At 36.2% G+C, this 19,886-nt stretch overlaps 2 protein-coding genes across 3 annotated transcripts in view; one reads left to right on the top strand and one right to left on the bottom strand.

Annotated features, from left to right (window-relative positions):
* Positions 1–19,886, top strand: part of GGPS1 (geranylgeranyl diphosphate synthase 1) — a 407,079-nt gene that overhangs the window by 362,475 nt on the left and 24,718 nt on the right. The window lies entirely within an intron of this gene.
* Positions 1–19,886, bottom strand: part of ERO1B (endoplasmic reticulum oxidoreductase 1 beta) — a 33,112-nt gene that overhangs the window by 5,881 nt on the left and 7,345 nt on the right. The window contains exons 3-14 of one of the 2 annotated variants that reach the window (XM_049831544.1): positions 16,815–16,898; positions 16,385–16,426; positions 11,786–11,868; positions 9,730–9,803; positions 6,964–7,084; positions 6,827–6,873; positions 5,802–5,813; positions 4,925–4,951; positions 3,373–3,465; positions 2,973–3,219; positions 2,022–2,091; positions 310–396 (exon numbers count right to left, since the gene is read on the bottom strand). In XM_049831544.1, coding sequence (XP_049687501.1) covers positions 310–396; positions 2,022–2,091; positions 2,973–3,219; positions 3,373–3,465; positions 4,925–4,951; positions 5,802–5,813; positions 6,827–6,873; positions 6,964–7,084; positions 9,730–9,803; positions 11,786–11,868; positions 16,385–16,426; positions 16,815–16,898 — 987 coding nt within the window. The remainder of the gene's footprint in view (positions 1–309; positions 397–2,021; positions 2,092–2,972; positions 3,220–3,372; positions 3,466–4,924; positions 4,952–5,801; positions 5,814–6,826; positions 6,874–6,963; positions 7,085–9,729; positions 9,804–11,785; positions 11,869–16,384; positions 16,427–16,814; positions 16,899–19,886) is intronic. The other variant, XM_049831546.1, reaches the window with a different exon arrangement.

Genomic DNA, 19,886 nt, shown 5'->3' with positions numbered 1-19,886 from the left:
TGATTGTCCATAAGACTGACATAAAGCATCTGCTTTAAATACATTTTTTCAGAGAATACATACAATACCTTTTAGTAAACTAAACAGTTGTTGACCGAACAAAATAAAGATTTTTTTAAACAATTTTTTTTTAAATTGTTTAACAGTGAATTAAACATATGTCTATTTTTAATATATAGGTAAGGATATCAGAGACCAACCATGTACAAAAAGTCTGAATGCCAATGTAAGAGGCATCCTGCCAAACTGAAATAGATGCTTATCTTCTAACCTCCCCCCTGCCACACACACACACAAAGTAAACTGTACCTGCAGTTTGCCCCACAGCCTGCATTTGTCACATCCAACACAATCCATTATGCGGGATATGTTCTTGAAATGCAATCTGAATTCTTCCTATCAGTTAAACACAAAATAAAAAAGATTTACTTAAAGTACCTCTTAGCTTTACAAAACCAGAAAGTTAACTAATCTATACCACTAGAATATCAATTCTCTATTACTAAAACTGAGCAAAACCACTACCTTATGTGGTCAGGCCATAACAAAGGTCCACGTACACCCAGAATCTTGTTTCCAAGCCACTGTTAACAGTTAATTCCTCAAAAAAAACCCCAAAATACAGCACATGCAGGGTAACGCTTGGATTCTGTACACTGTGTTCCTACCAACTTTCTCAAAATTTTCTGAGCTGTAAGTACTGTATCTGTGTCCCTGCCCAATTTTTCTTCCATTATTCAAATCCCTTTAGAACTAACCTACCTTTTTGACAAACAGGCAAACAAGTTACAACTCACGAAAGACATTTCCTGTCTAAAGCTATGGGTAGATTGTTGCTTTGCAGCTTCAATAAGAGCGGAAGCAAGCACACCACAGAACTAGTTCAGATGATCTCAAATATTTAAGGTCAGAAAAACACTAGCTGGGCTGATAAACTACTGGCACCTTGTAACAGCATTCTTTCTAATGCTAGTGAAATTACATACTACTACTGAAATATGAAAAGTGTTAACAAGTATTAAAACAGACCTTTATTACTGAGCCACACTCCAGCTGTGGAATTGTAGTGCATACCAAACTGAACATTAGCATGTTAGCACTGGAAGTTGCTAGGTAGTAACAGCATTCGCATTAGGTTCCCATGTCTAGGAACTATGCTTTTCTAATGTTAAGTGTAATATTGTACTACATTATATTGTATCATACTATGTAAGGCATCTGGTTTTTTTAAGCAAACCACTTTTTTTCAGATGCTTATGTGAAACAGATACTTGCAGGAGCATAATCATGGACTCAACGACAGATCAATATGATCATAGTTGAAGACCCTTTACTAGAGCATCAGACATCATTTTTATACACTGGTTACATCCGTACATGCGTATAGCTATTTTACTATTGGTTACACACATTATTCACACACTGTCCATGCGCTTAGTTTTACTTAATGATTGGTTATATCAACACTGTACATGCGCATATACATAAGACATAATTGGTTATACTAACTAAAACATGCGAAACTTGTCTCAGTCTAATTGGTCAAGATAAACTGCTGAGTTGAGGTTGGTTGTGCCACGTTCCCTTTATCGTGGAATGCGCACCTGTGTTCTTCTAATTGGCATCTTTCTTTTGTCTTCTTGTTTATTCTGTTCAAGGCCTTCTAAAGGCGTCTGGAATGCTCTTGTGACCGTTAGCTAAATATGTGTCCACAGATACTCTATTTAAAAACACCATCACATCTACCGGTAATACCAATTCAACTCATTTGCCTAACCACAGTCCTGACAGCAGGCCCAAGGCACTAAACCAGAGATTTCTGTCTGCTTGGCTCAGGACAACACCTTGCATTAATTTACTATAAAGTAGATTAAGAGGCCTCAGATACAATTGTGTAAGTTTTTATCCCTGCCTTTTCTACACCTACCAGTATGCTTCTGGTAGGTAGAGAGGTTTTCTACAATAACACAACTTAATTCCAAAATGAGTATTTTGGATGTCTTTCAGAAAACTAGCTTTACCTTTAATGACTTGGCTCCTTTTTTATCTCCAGCAAACATGGACTTTTCATCAAAGTGCATATGGAAGGACCTAATAAGGACAAAATGCAAAGAAAAAAAACAAACGCTGACATAAACTACAGTGGAAGCATAAACTTCCATCAAGCTTGGTGAGCATGCCATCAGTGTAAAATACTTTTCAGAGTTCCTAGTCTTTGCAGAATGGCTTTTAGAAAAATTTACTGAATGTTATCAGTTTTACTATTCAATCACCGCAACATCAAATGTAATTTACAGTTTTGCTGAGAGTTTTCTTCACTCCATTTCCAATTGTCAAGATTTCTTTCTAATATATATATTGAAATTATCTCAATGTTTGCCTTTCAGTTGATTGTTGTCTCACCACATCTCAAATACCTAGCAAGATTATGATTAGGGACAGCAATGAAGCCACACAGCACATGACCAATGACAAAAAGTAGTGAGAAGGTGAGCAAAGGAACTGGACTAAATAACCTTACAGAGTAAACAGAAGGGAGAAGGGATGGCTAAAACCCCAGAGGTTAAGTCTATGATAAAAGCTGGATTACTCACGGGATTGTTAAAAGACTACATGTACTATTTTCCATTTCAAAATAGATCATGTGCATCTTACACTGAAGAATCAGAAAAAGCAACAAATAAGGAGTAGCCCAGGGTGGGGTGTGTGCGTGTGTTTTGTTTTTTTCTTTTTTGTTTGGGGGGTGGGGGTGGGTGGTATGTTTGTTTTTTGAAGATCGGCATATTCAAACCTCAAAAATATTTATTTCTTCCTGTCAACTGTACAAATGACTCTTGTTCTCTCCCATTACTTAATTTTATTTCTTCATTCCATTCTCCTCCTTGTCCTATACTATCAAGGAGTCATCTAGTCTCACTTGCGAATATAACTGAGAATTTCAAACAGTTGATAAAAAAAATCCTATGCCTTACTTTGTATCCCTGAAGATATCTAGTAAGAGAGCTTTAGATTCAGCATCCTCGTGGCCATTTCCAGTGTAAAGGTCAACAACTGAACGCTCAAAGTACGGTGCAACCTTTGACAAAGCACGCAGCTCTATCAAATATAAGAAATACAAATTTTTGAGCCTCCTTGGTCCTTCTCCTTTTGTTTCAATAGGGTCAAAGCGGTGAGTGAACTCTTTCACATTTGGTCCCCAGCGAGGCTTCCCCCAGGTTTCTATATAGAGGGGGAAAAAAGGCAGAGAGAGTGAAACGTACATATTTAGAAAAAGAAAGCAACTAAGTATACATCAAAAAATTTCAGAAAAAACCAAACACATTACAGATATTGTAGAATTCCATCTAGCAATTTTACCTAGACTTGAATTACCTTCAAGAAGATAATTTGCACACAGATGCAAGTTGATGCTAGCATGAAGTCCAGAAATGAGTTTATAAAACACTCTTTTCTCAAGGCAAAGACCTGTCCAGGAAAAAAGACAAACAGACCCCAAACTAAATTCTGGAAATAATGTATTAAAATGAATATACCTTGACATTTCCATGATGCAAGTCTGCATCACTTACATTTCAAGAGTTACAATTATAGTACTTCAGCATTGTTAATAAGCCCTTATATCCATCACAGGAAAAGTCTACCTCTTAATTTTTATATAAAGAAGTACTAAGAATGAAGCTTGACATTTCTAGTTATTTTAAGTGTTCTAATAAATTCAGTCAAATAAGTACCTGGTCAATTCGTACAGATGAACTGCCACACAAAAATAAGATGCTTACATTGTTTGAACAATAAATTTGAAATAGTCTTGAATTTTGACAGTCTGGAAACCAGAACTATACTCTGACCCATCCTAATTAGAATTAAAGCTACTACTGAATTAGAGAGTAGTGACCTTACAGAAAAACATCAAAAACCCCAGAAAACCTTATGGCATTGGAAAACAGCAAAAATATTTCTTCCCAGCTCTACTGTAAATTCACTGAAGTTTTAAATGCACAGAGCAAAACCTTGAAAAATATTACTTTGATAGATACAGACTTCTACAGTGTAAACAGAAATGCAATGGCATTGGGTGGCTAAAACATAATTTAAATGCAGAAATTACTTACAATACCACTTAGAGCCAGAGCCAGAGACTACACTTGGAATTCAGGAGTTTGCTCCTTTCTCAAAGATAAGTTTGGGTGACTTCCCTGCCACTCTAATCTCCACAAACAGAAGCAGGAAGAGCTGATGGTGACGCCTATCTGTGAGGCTGAGATGGCCTTGTTTACAGACATCACATCTTAAAAAGCATGTAAATTTGTATGCTTTCCTACAACAGCACCAGTTAGAGATTTCCAACTAGAGAAGTAAAGGCTTATGAAAGTCAGAGTGAACCAAGTTTGAAATTAAGTACATTTAGCTCCTTTACTTTTCTGCACACCTCCAAAATGCAATTTTGATTGCTACCACTGTAATAATAATTTCCATTTAAATATTAATAAAAAGCAAATTGCTTTGCCTTCTGAACACACATTATACTTACGTTAGCTTATATACTGGGAACAGAACCATCAAAAACTTTAATGTTTTTTAAAGCTGTTTTCAAATAAAAATGCTTAGCAATGTTACTAATAGTAATGTCCCTGCTTAAATGCCTAAAATGAGCAGAAAATTCCAAGTAACTGGTTTGAAGTGAACTCCCCCTTTATAAAAGATGAAACACTGAAGGGTTTAAGGAGTATACCATCTAAGTGAATGAGAAGATTTCCAAAGATCCTCAAGAAAAAAAAATAAATATCTTTGAATGACACTCAGAAGTTCTGCACAACTTATTAAAAAGCCTACACTATGAAAAATATTTGGGGAGATGAAAAAAATACTACAGTGTTTCTTCTCATGAATTTAACATTATATTAACCTATCCAAGAGCCTTTACCTTCTAGCCATGTGTAGAAAGATTCTCCTGTAAATACAAAGTATATAGTTAAATGAAGAGTATTCATATTCAACATTACAGTATCTTTATATTACTATGCATACTAACATTAGCTGCCATCTGGACATAAAGCCAAATAATTTAGCTATTAAAGTGAGAATAGGCACTGAAGTGGCTGAACTCTGCAATTAGTTTAGATCTGTTGGAGTCAGAATAGGAGAAACACAAGAATGAGCATGACTAAGCTACTGGTCAGGGCATTCAGAAGTGTACAGGAGCACAAGCCTGATTACATTGACCACTGGTGAAAGACGTGACGGAAGAATGTAATTATATCCGATAGCCTTTAACTTGGCTGCTACTGTCTGAAGGGTTCCTGTAGGCTTAGATCTTTTGCCTGAGAGCTTTCAGTTGACTGAAAAACCTTGAAGTCTGTCTCACTGTAGACAGACCAAATGCTTTTTCTCCCGACTCTCTCCCCACCTTCCCAAAATCAAGGACATTCAAGAAAGTACACAAAAACCTGTCCCTCTTCTTTTAAGGGATCTGACATCTCTATCAATGGGGCTTTAGAGAAGACCCAAGAATCTTTTAATTTATGCATCTCCAGTTATCTCGCCAATAACATTACCACAAGACATATTCTGTTACAAGGATAAGAACCAACAACAAAACTGTATTTTGTTCTTACCCACTCCTTCCCCCTACTCCAAATGAAAGAGTTATGCCAATAAAAACATTTTCTGATCAATCATCTGCATAAAAACATAGCCTTACTGCCCTCTAATACAATAGCAATAAAATGAATAAATCAGATGTCCAAGACTCCTTAATGCTTACTTCATTTCTGCAAGTCAAGCAAAATAAGATGACTTACCATCATCTCCTCCTGGCGGGGGGGGGGGGGGGGGGGGGGGGGGAAGAAGGGGAGGGAAAAAAAAAAAATCTATAAGCATTAAAAAGATAATTTCCACAGCAAAGTAGTAATGAAACACAGGCTTTACTACAAACATTGAAAAAGTGCAAGAAACCTTACTTAATATACCAAAAAAGCTATGTTTAAGCTTCAGAAAGATAGTTAGGAAGTCTTCTTCAGTTCACATTATTCAACACTCTGACCAGTGTTCCTTTCTGAAATTCTGATCCCCGAGTTAAACTGCTCTTACAATTCTTTTTATTTGTGTGTACCAGCAATATATTATCTCAATAGTTATAATTACTAAAAGCTATCTTGATTTTCTAATGGGTGGTGATGTTTTCCAACTCAATCTATTGGCTAATAGTTAATTTTTAAGGGAAATGAGACACACTAACAGGGGAAAGCTGATTAATTTGGAACACCAGGCTATAGTTTTCAGTTTAAGTTTGAAAACTTAAAACCCAAGTCATTGGCATACTTTTTTTTTTTTTAACATTCTTGCAGATAACAGCCTTCCTAAGTATCCATTCTTTCTTCAAATAATGCAATTATTTGTACATTTGTAATACCCTTAAACATTTGTAATACCCTAAACATTATGGATGGAAAATGTACAGCTACATTACACTAGGATGACTATGAGCTAAAGTGATTAAATTAAATGCTCTAGGAAAAAAAACCAACCAAAACACAAGGGAAGAATACACAAGTGCTGAAATTTTTGTTGAACTTTAACTCCTTCCATCCACATTGGAAAATTACTGTAGCACTTACTAAACAGTTTGAGACTTACTTTAGTTTTCACGTTAGCTCCCCTGACATTAATAAGCCTACTCATATGCATAAGATTAAGCATGTATGTAATCAAGTATCACAAACCTTACTCTAAATACTGAAAATGAACAACTACTTCTACAGAGGAAATTTTAAAAAGTCACTATGTTAAAAGAACTGCATTAGAAAATAAAACAGGCAAGACCCACCCCTACTAGGTGCCAGTGGATTTAAAGGACGATAGACAGATCGAGGCCTAGAAAATAAGTTAGAAAACACAAAAATCAGTTTTAAGCTAAATTGAAGCACAAGTATAAGAAATAGGCTTCCTCTCCCTCCAAATTACTTGAAGCAGTTTTCTTCATAGATGCTGTTCCACACTCTCCAAGCAGAAGGCCCCTTGTATCCAGTGTAACGTTCTGGATTCAGCAGCAAATCCACATACTGTGCATCTGGAGATCTCTCATCTAAATAGGAAACCTTTTGTTACATTTTCTAACCAATCAGTTAAAAAAAGATTTAAAAACAGTCACACAGAATTAAATATAAATAAAAGGTCTCATATAATACTATTCTGTCTTCCAGTTGGATTATAAATGCCTTGTACATAAAAATACAGCAATATACATACTAAATAGAAAGCTCAAAAGTATGTAATTTATTCCAAAGTCTCTTGTGTGGCCATATTTTCTACAAGATCTGACCACCTTCTATGTGGCTTCTTCAACTCCACCATAAACACTTGTCATGCAATGTGTTCTCTCACCCTATGCTAAGAAATGAACAGTGTTTTGTTTTAAATGGGCTTCAAATTCAGGGTTTATTTGTCCAGCAGTATTTGGCTGGGGGAGTTGCTTTTTTGAAATGGGTATACTGCTACAGGGGCTTCTTAATAAAGACAAGGTCAAAGAAGTGCATCTTGTAGTTGGTACATATCGTATATTTATTAGCTAAATCCCCTTTTAACTAGATACCCTTGTATGCTGGCAGAAAGTCTAGATCACATTGCTTAATTGAACAAACTTTCAGCATAGCACTGAACGCTCTGTTGGTTATGGCAAGAAACAGGTTATTTAAGCAGCATTTCAACAAGTTATATGCTCATCTCTAAAGTTCACTACTAATTCAGACAACATATCCAAAGAAAACTGTGAAACAGTACTCTTTCTGCTTAAAAACTCTGTATGAATAGAACACTTGAGTTTCAAGCTACAGCCACTAAAAAGCAGAAAGAATTCCCTCTGAAATTCTAGGTCAGGAGCAACTCATGCTTAAAAAAACCCCACATACAATACAAGCCAGTAGTCCAGAGGAATAGGCCAAGCAGTGCCACTGAGTATTTCCTCTGATGTTGAAAAAAGCCACAGAAACAGAGAGTGAAAACTGCTCTAAAAAGAAGAGATGATTCTGCATAAGCAGTTAAGCATCGCTTCAGCAGTAGTAGCAAAAACAAAGAAAAGAGACAGACACAAGACACACAACACCACAGTGAGTGCCAGATGAGACAAAGTCAAATTACAGCTTTATTTATTTCTTTGACAGCATGGCTAACCTAAGCAGTTTCTACACTTCTGGTCACTTCCGATCTCCACTTTTTCTTCTCATTATCCACATACAACTGAGTCTGTGGGGCAGTGCAACAGAAAGATGGAAAGCTGACCTGGGTTATGAAGTTTTTTTCAGCTAGATCAATTCCCTTATCTAGATTATCATTCAGCCCAACAAAAAGCTAGTAAAAAGTAAAACTGATTATATGGTTTTGTGCTACAGTTGGGTGAATTAAGAGCTCTCTCACCACCAGGAAGAGAGAAGAGGAAGAGAACAAGAGTTTCTACCTCCTCCCAGTCATTATTCTCTCTCACCTCTCCCTGCTCCAGCTCACAAACTCACCTGATAAGCCAGTTCATCACAACAATATGGGAGAGGGAGGAAGATGTCAACTTACCTTCCCTCTATTCAAGTAAGCTGAATCAGCTTACTATGCAGAAAGATGCATGCCAGAGCCAGTGCAAAAAAAAAAAAAACACTGGAAGAACACAGCTGGGGGCAGTACATCGTCCTTCAGCAGGGCATGACTTAAGGAGAGACGGAGGTAGAATCAGGAACTACTTAAGTTAGTATTACTTCTAAAAGAAATGCTCCTAAACCATACCTTTCCCAACTGAGTCCTCTTAAAAATTTAAGTAGGCAGCTTGAAGATAGCAGAGACAACAGCAGCTTATTGCACGTAACAGCTCAGATATACAGTAATGCTCACCGACTGTTTATTACAGAAACAGCTTATATAGAAAATTTTCACAGATAAGATGCAGCAGAAGTGCTGAAAGAGAACTGCAGCTGGTAAGTCCATTACAGCTGCTACTTTCTCAGGTGACACCAAACATTAGCCTAAAGGTAGATTAAGACATCTTGCATTATGCCCTAAATCTTCCTAGCATAGAAAGCTTTCTGATGTATTTATTAAAAAGGCCTTTAGCAGTCATTCCTGAACTTGGCAATTCTCACGTTTATCTGAAAAAAACATTCCTTTGAGCTTTGAATGTTACAAGCAAATAAAAAGACTCACATATGTGGAGCAGAGGGAAAGACACAATCTAGTATCCTAATGTTTTAACAATAAGAAAGTCCTTACAAAAAAGGATGAATTTAGTGCAGAGATCATTTGGAAACATAGCAAGGCTGGAAAAGGAACAAACTTGGTCCAAGCATAAACAGTAGAATAGCAACAAAAATAATACAGTAGTAAGAAACTGAATCAGCTGCAAGTACTGTCTTATATTTGTGCTAGATGCAACTCTTTTGTGAAAAGAAGCTTTTTAAAAAAAAATATATGCTAATCCCCTCCCATTTACCTTCCTTTTTATTTCCATAAAAGTCGCCTGTTCACTATACTAACAGGAGGTAACAGTGAACATGCCCTGTGTAGACTACCAAATGCTCATTGTAAAAAATTGCATTCTTCGCATGTAAGATGATATGAACCATCACATCTCCATTTAGCACAAAATTAAAGCTTCTTAAAAATGGTTATTTGCAGAGAAACTATAATCTTCTGTGTTTTTTAAGAGACAGCAAATAAAACAAACACTCTGAAAAAGCTTAAACATTTTACCATCAAGTTCACAAAAATGATCCTGTGAATCATCGTATCTTGCCCAGTCAATGAAAGCCTCCTTACTTTGGTTACTGAGGGGGGAAAAAAATACATTTGATTTTAAACTTTTAAATAAACAACATCGATAAGAGCTACCAAAAGAAATACAATCCACATATAGTAGTTAACTTGGAACGGAATTCTGAATTACTGTATCTGAAACTCAATATATGGAGTTATCGCTTGTTAGCTGCACAGAGATTAAAGCAGGCATCAACTGCAATACTTTAAAACATCATCTTAACATCAGACAGCAAGAAACATTTCACCATCATTATTTGAACAAACTGTGCAGCGACAGTGACTTCTCTTCCTTCAGTAAGAGCTTGGCAAAATACTTTCATAGCATACTTTTTAAACACTTTTCAAAGTACTACTTTAGCAGCTGTTCCTTGGGAGGGGCAGGGGTAAGGAATCATCATGTTTTTGTAACCTGTACTTTTAGTGAGATCTACAATAGTTAGCCTTGCTTTTTAGTGGGAGACTGGATGTCTAAACACCCCTTCCAAGCTAAATTACACTATGAATATGATTTGTCTTAAGCCATTATTTATAAATAATAATGGTATTCCACTCACCCTAGCATTTTCAAATGTGTACTATACCAGACAAAGTACTTTGAAGTTCCCATACTATGAAACACAAACAATGCCAAAAACCGAATGCTTTCTTCTACGCATATGTGCAGCACAGAACTATTGATGCCACACTACTGGCAGCAAAACATAAGCAAAGTTAAGACTAGGAACTCTGCTCCAGGGTGCAGTGAAGCACCCTGAAATAATGAAAACAACCTATTCTGTTTGTTCAAATTACTACTAGCTCAATTCTACAAACAGAGGCAATTCTATAACAAGATCCATTTCTAACCTTCTGCCAAATCACAACAGGAGACTTTATACTTGGCATTAGGTGAGGAACTTCTCCAGTAATTACTACAAGGCAAGATTTGATAATCACAAGAAATACAGTTGGTAAAGGAAAATAACCCAAAACCATGAGGATGATGCACTGCTAGGTAGAGAACATGGAGGTTTGCCTACAAAGCACAAACTCTTCCTGAACTCACAGGATCCATTACCTGCCCTCTCCCAACTTTGTCTATCCTACTCTCACAAAATGCACTCTCTTTAGCTCTCCATATGTGTACTCAATCTCATATTCTTTTGCCCTACAGGAGTGGATGAGAGTTAATAGTTTCTTATTTCCCCTAAAAAACCTTGAAGAAGGGCTCCGCCCAGCTTGGTTTAAAACGCTGCACACCAGGCAGAAGCAGTCGCTTTTTCATGGCAGTCCCATTTCGTCAGATGACAGGGAAGAGTTTCAACATCTCTATCAGGTAGAACAGCTGAAATCCGAGGCCAAAGACACCACACCTCTCCATCAACAGTGAAGAACTGATTTTTCTATTTCTGCTTTTTAAAGGTGGGGAATCTAGTAGAACGCAGGTTTTTCTAACTGCTGTTCCACAAACTTTCCTACTCGGGGGCAACACCATTCTGCAGAATTCCTCCCACCCAACCTTGACTGTGCCATGCAATAAGCAAGATCAGGGAATTGATCCAAGCTAAAAATAACTTTGACAACAAAAAAAGGAACTCACAAGCTCCCTGATCTGGTTCACTGAATTATCACAAACAGGCACATCAGTGTAACAGAGGGACAGAGTGGGACAGAATCCCTTAATCCAGCACAGTCATGAAGAGCAAAGACTGATACTGGTAAAAATAGAAAAAAGGTGGGTTTATTTGCAAGTTTCCCCTGACTCTTGAAGCTGTAAGATACCTCTTTCAAATAATATCAATGCGTAATTTAAAAAAAGAAAAAAAAAAAAAAAAAAAAAGAAAAAAAAAAGGAAAGTCTACTTAACATCTTTACCTTCAGATGTTCTTGTATCATTTCACATTTACTTTCTAATGGGCTATGGAAAGAATGAAGAACAAAAACCAGCACATTGCAAAAACAAGACAGACAAAATGCTCCTTTGTTACTATTTTTGTAAATCACAGCATACCTTAACGTACTGTTAACTGCTCCCAGTTTGCTAGCTTGCTCACAGTCTTCCAATTCTTTGGAATTATTTGCTGCTTTTGAATACTGTAAGAAAGTTCATATTAACATACAAATGAATTCCCTAAAATTCTCCGAGAACAGGTGCTGTGAAAGGTATTTCTAGGTTTAGCAGTGAATTGGCTAGTATCAGGGAAAATCCTCAAATTCTAGAAGCAGTAATTCTGGAACATTTCTTATTTCTATTTTTCATTACTTAATTTCATCAGGCCAATTCTGCTCTGTGGATTTAGCTACCATAGAAAATTCAGCTAAATATGTCAAAATTTTGTTTGTTTTGCCTTTTTTATTTTTGTTTGTTTATTTCTTTAAATTAAATGGAGTTCTGAAGTGTTTCAGATACTTATTTACATTTTTGTAAAAGGACCTTGGAAGACAAACAGTGTCATACCTATAAACATACCTTGTCTTTTGCAAGCATAATCATATCTCAAGTTTCAATGGTCATTTCAGTAGGAAAATGTATGTCTTGGCCATTTCCCCCTCCTGTTTCCTTTAATCATATTCATTGGCATGCTTTAGATGTGGACAGGACTGGGAGAGGATTTTCAAGCTGAACTCAAATTTTAATTATTTTAAAGCAAAAATTGAAGTACTTAAGCTGAATTCTGATTCTACAATATTTTTTAAAAAAGCAATCCACTAAAATAGACTTACTATTAGGGTACTTCTAAGGAAAACATTTGAAGAATTGAAGATTCAATTCCACTATTCTACAATAATATGGTTATGTCAGCAGAGAATTTGTGCAGTCTGTCAGCTTAAAGCTCAAAAAGTCCTTCTAACAGTTTTGGAACATAGTAGATAGTATCAGTGCACTCTTAAAAGATAAACAAACCCCATTTCCTCTTTTGGGGGGTTTTTGGGTTGTGTTTTTTTTGTGTGTGTGTGTTTTCTTTTGCAGACTGAGCCTTAGGTTTGTTTACACAGATTTCTACCTTATCACAGTCCTTAAGAAATACAGAAATTGATTTAATGTTGAGTAACTGATAGCTTATATAAAGCTAAACTGCTGGCTTTCCTTCACTTCAGGGCACATATATACTGACATTACTATCCAAAACCAGCTCAAAATAAAAACATAAGCTAAAGGCTTTGGTTAACCCTCCAGAAATAGCAAACAACAAAAATAATTTGATAAATTTTAAAAGAAAGAGAATAGTTCATTTCTGAGGACAGACTTGTGGTCAAGATGCCACAGGCAAAGTACCACCACAATACATATCACAATACTTCTCAAAAAAGAAAGGATTTAATTTAAAATGTTCAGATGAGTAAGCAAGACAACTTACTTGAAAAATGCATTTGCTAGAACCAATACAAGGAAAAAATTAGCAGAACCCACTGAAGACCAAAGTGAAGAAGATTAAAAAAACCCAAAGAATTTAAGCTTTGTTAGGGGCTTTGCCCATAACAAATATTTACTCGAGAAGGAACTTCTCACTCAATTTTCTTGGATTTGCCAGGTGTGTGGGCTCATTCTTTAGCATCATATGGACGTTAAATGGAAAGATCTGAACAAGGAATGGATCTGACCTAGAATGAAACAGATACTGCTGATGAAATAACATACTGAGATGCTGAAGTAAACATTCTGCATGTCTAGAGTTGCAAACCAATCCCTACCCTGAAGTGAAAAAATTACTGCCAAGAATATAATCCTAAATTTAAGGTTTCAAACAGAATAAACATTCAAGTCTCAAAACATGTTTCCAGGCTTCACTAGTCTCCAGTGTTTAACAGCAACAGCTATATCAGATCAGTGCTCTGTGACCACTGACTAGCTCAGAACAAAGTACCCACTCCTGCCAAAGCAGGAACTCCTAAGAGCAGTTTCTGGAAAACAGAAAAGAGGTGGGCAGGAAGTAAAATATTAAGTTAAATATTGGAACCTTGAGTTACTGCAACCTGTCCCTTGCTCCAAAGATTAACACAGCAACTGTCAACAGTTCTTTAATGTCTAGCCCCCCAAAATGAGTTCACTACTCAAATGAAACAGGACTGTAGAAAGGGAAACTACTTTGTGCCTCTCCAGCACCATTTCAAAAAAGCTTATGTTGGTGCCAAGAATTAAAAAGAGATCCTCTATTGCTAACTGCACTTCTGTGGGGAAGCAGTGCAAGTGTAACCCTGGTCTTTGTGGCTAGATGAGCTTTCAAAAGAAGAACTCTTCTCTCTATGGTTCAGCAAACAAACAAAAAATCCCCCATGAAATCCTAAATAAAGCTAGAAGTTTACAAGCTCATCTACATTAGGAGAGAAGGGCAACAGGAAACTGCACAGAAGCCAAGTGCTTAGACCACAGAAAACTTCACAGGATTCCATCCTGACTACATCTACTCAAAGATTATAGCTCTCATTATTAAAAAGATGCCTTCGGTTGTTTTCACCTTTCCAAGGCAGACACTATCAGGATGAAAGAGAGAAACTGGATACGTATGTCCCCAAACGAAAAAGAAAAAATCCCCCCCCCTTTTTTTTTTAAACCAATACTTTAAGGATAATCCACAAGATGCAGGACTTTTCCAAATGGACCAAGCACAGGATAATAGCACAGTACTTGCATAGTCCTTGAAACAAAACATTCATACTAAGATGAGTTGTTTCCTTAAAAGAGACATTAAATGAAATTGTCAGTTTTTAATTGGCTCCAAGAAAAATATTTAACTGAATCCTGAGAAGCAAGAAAATGGTGTAGGTAAGATTCACATCAGTCCCGATGACAACGTTCCTGCAGAAGTATTTCATTTTCTGACAGAGAAGCAGCAGATATTAGTGACTTTGTTCTACTACAGATTAAAGGTGCAGAATTGCCCAACTTTCACTACTGTAGCTGGTTGCAACAACCCACAAGGCAATTCAAAGGAAACAACTGCAGCAAATATACCAGCAAGAGATAGCTTCCCAAAGAAGTTATCACATTTTCTTTACTGTGGTGAAAGCAGAAGGTGGCTGATTTTCCACTTCTGAAGTCTAATTCAATATGTTCATGTGAAGTATCTTAACAACATCTTACTTATGGCTCTCAAGATTAATCAATCAGGAAGCTCAAAGGCCTACTAGAAGAATCCTTTCTAAAACAGTCTCTAAAGTCTTAAAATGCCTCTTTAGGAGACACTACAGCATTCCAGGAGTCAGTTTCTCTACAATCAAGCTTGTAAGATAACAGAGTCAATGAAAAAGAACTGGCAGCAGATTATCCCCCTAAAACTCAAGATCTTCTACCCAGAGATAGTGCCAAAGTTTTCCCAGAACAACTACTGCTGGTTGTGCTGAAATGGTGAATGACTGACATTGAAGTCATGTTAGTGAGAAATATGTTTCTTCTCTGATCACCAGAAACCTTTAAATGAAGTGGCACGCTTTAGTTCAGAGTAAACTTAACAACATATGTATAAACAGGATGCAAGACCTCCTCTCGGAACCAAGCTAAATCTTGGACAGACTTGTCTGCACTGTTAATGCCAGCAGTACACAGAGGTCATAAATTCACAATGGAGTATTCCTCTCAGCTATCGTTGGTAATCTTTCTTGGCATAAAGTCTAAACCTAATGCCGATGGTCATTTATGACGTGATGAACTACACTCAGGTGAGGCAAGCAGCAACTATGGCTGCCCTGTGAGGTGGAAAGTACTGGGGAAGATGGAGGTATGATAGTTAAGCAAGAGGTGGAAAGTACTGGGGAGGATGGAAATATGATAGTTAAGTAAGAGTAAGTATGAGTCTACAACACAGCCAAGGCACTCAACAGAAAGGTCTCATTTGGGCACCATTATCCCACCAACTGCTAAAAAACCTTATTCTTGGCTACTGTGTTTGGGATTTGGGGGTGGGGGAAGGTTGTTTGTCTTTCTGCTCTGACCTCTCTTCTAGGCATATATACCCTCTTTACTTTTTTGGCTTTGCCAAGATCACTTGCTGATCTAGGAAGGATGGCTTGGATAGAAGCAAGCAAAAGCCAACAGCACAGACTGACTACTTAAGCTTGCACTGACCACTTCAGCCTAAATTGTCTTTAGGCTAATGATCAAATCATCTTTAGACTCATGACCTCTTCAAGATTAGACATGGCAAAACTACATGTAATCATTCAGGTTCTTTTAATATTAGAGGTTGTGGTTATACATGATTCTTAGAAAAGACTGTACTGCTACTGCATGTGTGCATCTTAGCCTATGGCTTTATAGAAGGTGGCCTGCACTCAGAAATGAACAAAGAATTTTGCATCAGGCATTCTATGGCCATGTACTGCTGTTCCTGGTCATTCACTGATTCAGTCTGCACCAGCTCTCAAGCTATGACAGATTCAGAATGATATGACAGTACCAGCTATGTCAGAAACACTATTATACATGAAAGTAAAAATGTAAAGCCACACACAGGAACTAATTAGTTACGTTAACAATCTCATCACTATGCCAAGACTGAAGGTTTGTAATAAAGAGTCACACAGCTACTGTAATGTTAAGATTTAAAAAAACCCAACAAAACAACAAAAACCAAAACCCCAGAAATAACTTAGAAAATAAATAACTACTTACTTTATTAGAGCTCCCAGCCTTAATTCCAACAGGTATTTTGCTCTAAAAAACAAAAAATAAAACACAGTTTTTACACTGTTCATAGAAATTATTATGCTTGATTAAAATCTACAGGTTAAATATAATTCCTACAGCGGTCAAAGCAAACTTATTTTTAAATAATTAACTTGCTCCTTTACCTTCTCAACATGTTATATCCAAAATAGTGGCAGAGGTTAGAAAAGTTATTTGTTTTATTTGTAAAATGACTAAGTCCTTAAAACAATTTGGTTGTATTTCTGCTTTTGAAATGGAAATTAATTTTATTGTCACGCTTATTTAAATTTAAGTTCTTATTAGGAAATATTGTTAGTATAGTATTGGCCACTGCAAATTAGCGAACTTTTTAACCAAACAACCCTTTTTCTATTTTATATTATTTGATCCATACCTCAGGACAAGGCTCTACATGACAATCCTTGATAGAACAATGGCCATCATCAGCCCAAAATGGGCATGGTCTCTTCAGGTTGACCTAAAATACAAACCCAGAAGTTAACAAACAACGCTTACATAAGACAACTTTAAAAGAGAGAGCTCTCAGTATCAGGAAATCCTTTCAAATTAAAGGAGAGAGGATACGAAGGAAAAAGGGTTAAATTTAGTACTTTAAGTTTGGGGGGCTTTTGTCGGTCAGTTGGTTTCTTTTAACTACTCTCCTTCTGAGTATATAAGCTAAAGCTTGCTGCAGTGGAATTGTTAGTGATAACGGTCTCCAGTGGACACAAACACATAGTGCATTAAAGCACAAATTAAATCTCTCACTACTCATACAACTTCAAAGCAGTAAATAAAATACCAAAAAGAAGGCAAATCAGACATATGCAGCTCTAAAATGGTTGTACTTACAGTTATACTACACTGATCAAAAAAATACATTTGATGGAGGGCAGACTAGTGCACAAGTTTACTAATTCAAGTAAGAGCCTGGATGATTTCAGATTTCAAGCAATAAAAACAGGCAATCATTACTACACATCATAGCTAGCCCAGGAAGAATGAGTATCATAATGGCCTCAAATTGGAGAGCTGATACAGTACAAATATAAATAGTGAAGAAAACCAACTTCAGAAACATGTACCAGCAAATCCTGTGACGATTAGTGCTCCTGTTTGTCATCAAACAGCCCAATAAAGGCAGGGAGTACCACATATATCGGTATACACTACATGGCAAGAGATTCAAACATTTTACTACACTTCCCTTGCATTGTTAATGTGAAAGTCAGTGAAGAAAAAGAATAAAAATCCTAGCTTTCCTTTACATTAGCCTTATACATACTAACAAACATTAGTGATAAAAACCACTCTGATCTCATCACTCCTAAACTGAAGACTACAGACTAAAGGTTTTCCTGCATGATCAACCAGAAATACTGCATAAGTATACCATCTTTGAAGTCTAACATTCCAAATAAAATATGAACCATTTATCCTCAGTAGCAACCACTATTTTCCAGATAAAAAGTCAGTTTTAAAAAAAAAACTTTCAAAGTAAAAAACAAACAAACACCACAAACCAAAAATTAGTTGTATTCTTTTACTTTGTTTTCCTTTAGCACAGCTTGTACTAGTTTTCTTCAGTTGATAAATACTACTCATGAAGATATTCAACTGGTCACTACTTATATCCAACAAAGTACATCTTGAATGATTTGATGTATCGCAGCTTATTTGAAACTGTTGCAGACACTGAATTTGATTCTGTAGTCAGACACAGCAAGAATTCTATAAAATGCACTGTAATATTAAGCCTAATACCCCCCAAGGATGGCATCAGGCCTTAGAGCAGTTTCGACACAAAAATTTAAGAATTATAAATGTGCTTATAAAAATTATTTAAATCTATAAATCTTAAGTCAGAAAACTAATCCTTATGCTAGCTTATGGAAAAAATACATACAAGCTGTACAGTAAATTAATACTCACACATTATAAAGAACAGTATTCTTACCCAATAGCTTAAAAGATTGAGACTAAACACTTCTTCAATTTAGTGTTCAGAAAAACATGTTTTCCCCTTATATGTAGGAACTTTTTTCCAATTAATTTGATTTATATCCTATACTTTCACTTTACAGAAGGAGAAACATAGACAGGAAACAAAGCTTAAGCACCTAGTACAGTAGTGCCAGAGCAGCCCCTTAGGCAAAGAATTGGCAACCAGACTCCTAAATCCCATGCTCTGATGAACTTGGGAGTCCACTGCGTGTGGTACCTGAAGGGTTCCTGCTATGATAAAAGAAACCTACTACTCAATCTTTTAATCTGGAGAAAACCTGAAATCACTGAGCCATCTTGAACAATTATTCCATTAAAAAAGCCTTTATGCTTTGAACACATTTAACTGGCAGAACACATTTATACTGGATCAGTGATTTGCTTTAAGTGGCCTGTTTTTGGGCGGAATACAGTAATAGAAGCCCAATGGCTACGTTCATTGAATATCAAACCAGAGCCTCAGCAATAAAAAAAATTAATAAAATTCATCTTTTTCCCCCAGTATTACACATAATATACTAAGCATAAGGAAAACTAGATCAATATGCCTCTGACACAAAGCAGGTACAATATGAAGAATCTGAGATGAATTACAGCCAGATTTTACTATCCCTCCAATATATTCTCTAGATTTTGACAGCTAAGAAAAATCAAAACTATGTACCAGAAGTAAAGAAACAACCTTTAATACTTGAATGATAAATTGTTCTGTGGCACTACATACCCAAATTAAAGCAAAACAAAAAGAATTCCCTCTTCAAATGTTCTGTCAATACCACAAAAGATCCCCAAAGAGCAAAACTTAATGTTTGACTTGCTCAACTGCCCTTTATTACACTAAATTCCACTACCAAACCTTTCAGCAAGTAAGTTCTTTCTGTATTTTCAAAACACACATACAAAGTTAACTGCTATATAACTTCTGAAGGAAAGACTGATTTCCAGGTTTCCATTTTGATGTACTTATTCAGCATGACTGGGAATTATAAATTCAGCTTTAAAATGTTAGAGATTCCTCAGTCAAAAAAAACCTAACAAGATATTTAGCAGATGGTATGACTTCTTAGGAGTGATGACAACTATCTTCCAGTTACAGTTCAAGCCATGCTACCACAGATACATTAAAACCAGAGATTTTAGGTTGCCATTACCTCCCCATTTCCTCTATTCAATCCACAAACACCATCCCTAGAAAAAGTGAAATTTTAGGGGTTTTTGTACCGCTCCCTCATCTTTTTTTTTTTTTTTTAAATAAAGCACAGGTAAGTGTTACATTTTACATCACCTTCACAATAAAACCTAGTATATAAAACATGCCCCTCCCACCAATTTCTACCAAAAAAAAGAGACCAGCTAACATAGTTAAGATTACAAAGGTGGATTACTTCAAAGTAAACTCTAACAATAAAAAATGCTAACACACTTAGGAAGATACAAGTAACTAGGCAGTCACTGTTCTTAC

The sequence above is a fragment of the Accipiter gentilis genome, chromosome 28 (assembly GCF_929443795.1).
Source record: "Accipiter gentilis chromosome 28, bAccGen1.1, whole genome shotgun sequence".
Classification (NCBI taxonomy): domain Eukaryota; kingdom Metazoa; phylum Chordata; class Aves; order Accipitriformes; family Accipitridae; genus Astur; species Astur gentilis.
This window is presented reverse-complemented; position numbering and strand designations above follow the sequence as displayed.